This window comes from Schistocerca cancellata, chromosome 1, assembly GCF_023864275.1.
Source record: "Schistocerca cancellata isolate TAMUIC-IGC-003103 chromosome 1, iqSchCanc2.1, whole genome shotgun sequence".
NCBI classification, from domain to species: Eukaryota; Metazoa; Arthropoda; class Insecta; order Orthoptera; family Acrididae; genus Schistocerca; species Schistocerca cancellata.
In genome coordinates this window covers 1,208,241,950-1,208,247,949 of record NC_064626.1, presented here as the reverse complement: position 1 = coordinate 1,208,247,949, position 6,000 = coordinate 1,208,241,950, and the positions used below count along the sequence as shown (strand labels likewise).

The 6,000-nt window shown below is 41.5% G+C and overlaps 1 protein-coding gene across 1 annotated transcript in view; it reads left to right on the top strand.

Moving 5' to 3' along the window:
• The first annotated feature begins 2,174 nt into the window (after positions 1 to 2,174).
• Positions 2,175 to 6,000, top strand: part of LOC126094666 (NKAP family protein CG6066) — a 59,137-nt gene continuing 55,311 nt past the window's right edge. The window contains exon 1 of the mRNA XM_049909179.1: positions 2,175 to 2,970. Within this exon, the coding sequence (XP_049765136.1) occupies positions 2,306 to 2,970 (665 nt within the window). The 5' untranslated portion in view covers positions 2,175 to 2,305. The remainder of the gene's footprint in view (positions 2,971 to 6,000) is intronic.

Genomic DNA, 6,000 nt, shown 5'->3' with positions numbered 1-6,000 from the left:
GAAACTATCCGGTACTTTCATCGGTATGTAGAGACAAGAGCATTTACTGTATACACTGAGCATAAACCAATAATCTTTGCATTCAGTAAGTCGCAGCACAACTGTTCTCCATGTCAATTCTGTCACTCAGAATACATCAGTCAATTTACTACAGAATCAAGCATACCAAAGGAGCTGAAAACATAGTCGCCGATTTCCTGCTGCGGATCTCGGTTATTTCACAAATCATAGACTACGAAAAATTAACCGCAGCACAAGCTAATGACGCACAACTCCAACAGTACATATAGTACGTAACAATCGGACTACTGTTAAAATTAATCCAGCCGGCGGGCACGAACGTGAAGATATGGTGCTACATAGCTATGAACAAACCCAGGCCTTTCATTCCAAGGCAATTACGGAAAGAGGTTTTCGACAGCAACGCGGTCTTAGTCATCCGGGTAGCAGAGCAACTATCAAACTATTCACAGAACGTGTTGTCTGGCTGAGTATAAGGAAGGGCTGCCGCGGTTGGGTAACAACATGCATGTTGCGCCAAAGGAACAAGATAGGACGGCATGTACATAAAGCAGTTGGAGATTTTCCCCAGTTATAAAGAGGTTCTCTCACGTTCATTTGGACATTGTGGGCCCTCTACCACCTTCGGAAGGCTACAAGTATTTGTTGACATTGATGGACTGGTATACAAGATGGGCAGAAGCTTCTCCACTATTGGACATTTCAGCAGAGACAGTAGCTCGAGTGTTTTTGGCTTCTTCGATCTCCCGTTTTGGATATCCACTGTATGTGACAACCAATCAAGGACGAGAATTTGAATCCACTTTGTAATAACAATTAGCCAAGCTCTGTGAATTCTGCCACTACCGCACCACCACTTATCGCCCAGCGAGCAATGGCATGGTTGAGTGGTGGCACAGGACATTAAAGACAGCATTGATGTGCCATAAGGACAGCTGGACTTCAGCATTGCCGGTGGTGCTGTTAGGTCTCCGAACTGCCTGCAGATCAGACCTAGGTGCATCCATGGCTGACCTGGTTTATGGAGAGAACCTCAGGCTGCTGGCAGAATTTTTCGCTGAACCGACGGAAGCGACAGCAGGTGACATGCCTTACGTCTTACAACAAGTGCGCAATCACATGGCACAGCTACGACCGACACCTGGTTCTCGACATGGTACCAACACGCCATTTGTTCACAAGCAGCTTAGCGATTGCCTTATGTGTGGCTGAGGACAGACGCTGTACGAACACCTCTTCAGCCGCCGTATACTGGGCCGTATAAAGTATTTGCGAGAGATGAACATACGCTGCAGATAATTCATGATGTGAAGCGACAAACAGTTTCCATTGAGAGAGTTAAACCGGCGCACATGTGGCCACCAGCTGATGAAGAAAATGAAGACACCAGTGAAGAACCGCCGCCTACACAATATGATGAAGAGATGTTGCCTGCAAAAAAAAAAAAAAAAAAAAAAAAAACCCAAGCCAGAAGCAGGAAACCACACCGAAATACTCATCATTCTCAGAGAAGCGCTCTAGGGTGGGCAGAATTATAAAATACAAGTATCATTATGTGTCTGGAGCTCCGCTCTACAAAGGGTGTAGGAAGCACCTGGTGAAACAACGAAATCGCACAGTGGACTTCGGCGTTTATTCTGTGAAGAATGTTTTTTTACGATGTGTTTATTCTTTGCTTTTGTTCTAGCGCTATTATCTTGGCTTTGTTATTGTTCCTGTGTTCAACGACATACAAAAGTAAAGTTTTATTCTCGAATGTATTACTCTCTCTCGAAAATAATTATTAATTAGCCTCAGTGGCTTTACAGTCAAATGGCGGTGTATTTCTTTAAAAAGCAACCTTGATTGATATTCCACATTGAGTTACCATCGTTTAATTACAACGAAGTTGAACTTTTTGTGGCATGACAGAAGTTGCGAATCTCAAGTTGCGCCACACACGCTACTGCAGTATGCCACTACCTGCAGCGACACTGTCGTTGCATATGTGAATCAGGATATGGATTGTTCGCCTGATTTATTATTTGTTTGATTTTAGGTGAAATCCATCTATTATCCAGCTAGTTTTATAGGTTACATATTCAGATATAATCATAACAAAATTGAAATTAAATATGAAGTCATTTCCCACATTGGCGTCGTTACGCTGTTGACAGCACTGTTGGAAATCAAAATGGCTACTGTTTATTATTGTTGATCAGCTGGTGTTTGTGCATGTGCCTTTAGAAAGAAATGTGCGAAATGTATCGAGTGGCTACTGAAACGGGAATTAATACGTAGAAACATGGGGTACGATTCCAGATCTGCGTCGGTGAGCCCGCCTCGCGGAAAGAAGAAATCGTCACCGATTTATGAAGGCAGGAATGGCAAACATAACACTCATGAGTCGAAATCTCGAATTCATGGGAATTCATCGCCATCACCGGAGCGAAAGAAGCATAAAGATGTTCGCAAAGACCAGGACAGGAACCTCCACAAGCATCTAGATCGCGGAAGTGAATCACTAAAGTCCAAGTCGGAAGTGAGAGAACGAGAGAAGAGAAGTAGGCGATCAAGATCTCCGTCCATGAAAAAACCACATGACGTGAGTGCAAGAGATTCGATTTCATCTCACAGGAACCGTAGTCGTAGTAGAGTGTCGAACAGGCATTTTGATGAGAAACAAAGGGACGCGAAATGGCATCAGAATGATAGGCATAGTTCCCGCAGAGAATCGTCACAAAGTAGGTCTGTAAGAGACTCCCCAGCACATTCTGTTGAACGGTGGAACCACGATTGGTTTTTTGAACGAAATCTACCACAAAATGGCCAAGGCTACCACGGTTACAGAGACAGACATCGCAGGACTCAAGAAGATGACTTTATGGATCAGCGCAGACAAGAAAGAGAGAGAATTGGCCTAGCTGGCGTTGCAAATGTTTGGGGAAAGTCTCCACCTCCCGAACAAGAGTGAGTGCATCATCGAGACCGTTTCGACGTGTCACTTTTTACTTTGTTATACGTCTTTCAGATACCTTTCCACATAACATTATTTTCACCTGTCAAACCAAACAATTGCTGAGGCATTACTCTCATGTGAAATGTTCGTCATTGGATTGTTCAGTCAGCAACTAGAATATTTTAATAATTAACTGTGCCATCGCTATCACCTGCTGCATCATCGTTGCAGATTGTGTTAGAGTACCAGCGACCTGCTTATAAGCACACAAGCACATGTAAATAAATAGCAGAGAAAATAAATTTAGTCAACCCATCATTTCAGTTAAAAGATAAAGAATAATCAGAACTTATATAAACAGAGTGTATAAATCTCATTTACTGTAATAGATCAAATAGTATGTGAGACATGGAAAGCACAGAAAATTCTATGATAATATTAGAGTAAATAAATTATTTTTGTTTTATCTATATAAAAAAATCTTCCACTACTTGCAGCAATGCAATAAATTTTGCATAGTGGTCATTCCATGTCAGTTGGGCCACAGGTCACTATTCATTCATTTCTGAATCTAATAAATTTTTGTGGGAAGGAAGATTCTACAATGTCTTGGATTGAAATGCACAAAGTTCCACCCCAATATCTCCTTTGGTTTTATTTTTAAAGCCTCTTGTAGATAGGGGTCCCAAGTTTTTAACCACCTACACACTTGCTAAAGTTCCAGCTTTGGATAATTTTATTAAAAGTGCTCTGACAAGCCCCTGATACTTTGGCAGATGCAGTGGTTTGGGGGAGGGGGATTTTTTTTTTTTTTTTAATCAGTGGCTAGCTCCCCTCAAGCAATCTGGGCTGTAGCTTATTTCCAGCAAATTGTAGCTGACTTATTTCCTGTAAGAAGGAAGCTTTTCGTCTCCAAAAAAGTACTGTATTTGTTTGTGAGTCAGTGTTCAGGTATAGACCAGTTATACAGGATGAAGAGGACTAGCCCAGGATTGGATCCTTGTCCATTTTCTGTTCATATTTGTTGATTATGAAGTGAATCATTTTAATGCAGTACCTCATGTGCCACATATTTGGAGCTTCCCCAATAGTGCTTAGTGGTCCAGAATGTTGAAGGGGTTATTCAACTCTAAGAAAATTCCAGTGGCAATTTGGTTTTTGTCCGCTGTGTCTGGAGCATTTGGTAGAAAAACGTAGATGGCAGTAGTTGAGACGTGTTAATTGTTTCTGAAGCCATGCAGAATAATAGCAATGATTTTGTTTTTTCATGTACCTGTTATACATCACTTTTTGCTAACCCATAATAATACAATGATTGGTATGTAGTTTTCAACATGTAGTAGACCAGGGATGGGTACATGTGGTGGTGGCGGTGTGTGTGTGGGGGGGGATAGCCAATTGAGTTTGCAGCACCAGAATTTGTTGGTGGTAATTTTTATTTATTTATTTTTTTGTGGGAGGGGGGGGAGGGGGTGTCTATTCTTCTCAAGTTGTGAGTTTTGTGTATTCATCGTGTACTGAATGTCTTTTAATTTATGTTGGGATGTGTGATTTTTAAATTTTTGAGGTGTTTTGGTTTTATTTTTCGTAGTTGTAGGTGTTCATTTTTTGGTATCAATAGTTGTCATTGCCTATATAGGTCAAGGGAAATGACCATTTCCAATGTTCGTAGTTTTAGTTGTAGGTATTGGTGTTTTGGTATCATCAGCTGTGGTTGACCCATATAGGAAAAGGGATGCACCTGTGGTTGACCTATACAGAGTGTCCCATTTTAATCTATACTGGCCAATATCTCTGGAGGGGCACAATTCCGCAAGAACAATCTGTAGTGAAAGTTGCAAGTTTGAAGGGAGTCATGGAATGGTTACATTGGAATGACCTTGAACCGGGGTTCGAAGTGAAACCAAGGTCAAGTTCATTTTTGAAAATGGTAAACCTATTTTTTATTTCGTATTCATATTCTGTGTGAATAAATATGCATTGTTTGTAGAGAACAATTTTTACGAAAAGCCAATGGTTTGTCGCCAGTGCACACTTCATTGTAACTTTCACATGTTACCAGTAACTCGAGAAAGAAGCAAGATCGGGAAAAATTTTTAATGAAAATCTTGCATGGTTTCTGAACTCTGTCCACTGGTGAAATTTTCGTGAACTTGAAAAGGCCTTGAAATTCTTCACTAGGTATTAAGCTGGAAGCAAATACCATCAGCATTAGCGGAACCCAGTGTGCACCATGTGGAGGTTGTCCAGCGAAAGTCTCACATAGTTAGCCCTGTAAAGGGCTGATAAACATGGATCTCACTGTAAATTTATGATCTCAGATGCTCGATCAACTATCCATTTTGCCTAATGCACATTTGCACTGTCTGTCGGAAACTGGTCTCAACATCATTCAATGTCTGATGGGTGACTGCCTGGAAATCCGCCACAATCCATTTTCTTATATCTTCTGGTGTCATCGGGGAAGTGGCGTACACCTTCTGCTTCACAGCTCCCCATAAGTAGTAGTCCAATGGTGTTAAGTCTGGCGATATGAACTACCGATACCAATCCATTGATTCTGGTAAGTTGCATTAAGGTACCTTCTGACAGGTAAGGCCTGATGTGCAGAGGTGCCATCATGTTGAAACCACACATGTGCTCGTATGTTTAGGGGGATATTTTCTAGTAAAGGAAGCACCAGATTCTGGAGAATATGAAGATAGCGCAAGCCGTTGCCACATTGCACCATAAAAACAGGACCTATCATGTAATCTCCAGCTATGCCTGCCCAGACATTGATTGACAACTGTCTCTGTGTTTGATTATCTCCTTTCCAGTGAGGATTTGCTTCTGCCCAGTAGTGTGCATATGACTCCTCCCACATTGTTGAAGTTTGTCTCGTCTGTAAAGAGTGTGCGTGTGAAGAAAAAGGCATCATGGTGTATTTGCATATCAGCCCATCAACAAAATGCCAGGCACCTCTCAGGACCCCCAGGGTCAATAGCTTGGATGATATGTAAGCAATGTGGATGGAATTTAAAGTATCTTAAAACATGAGA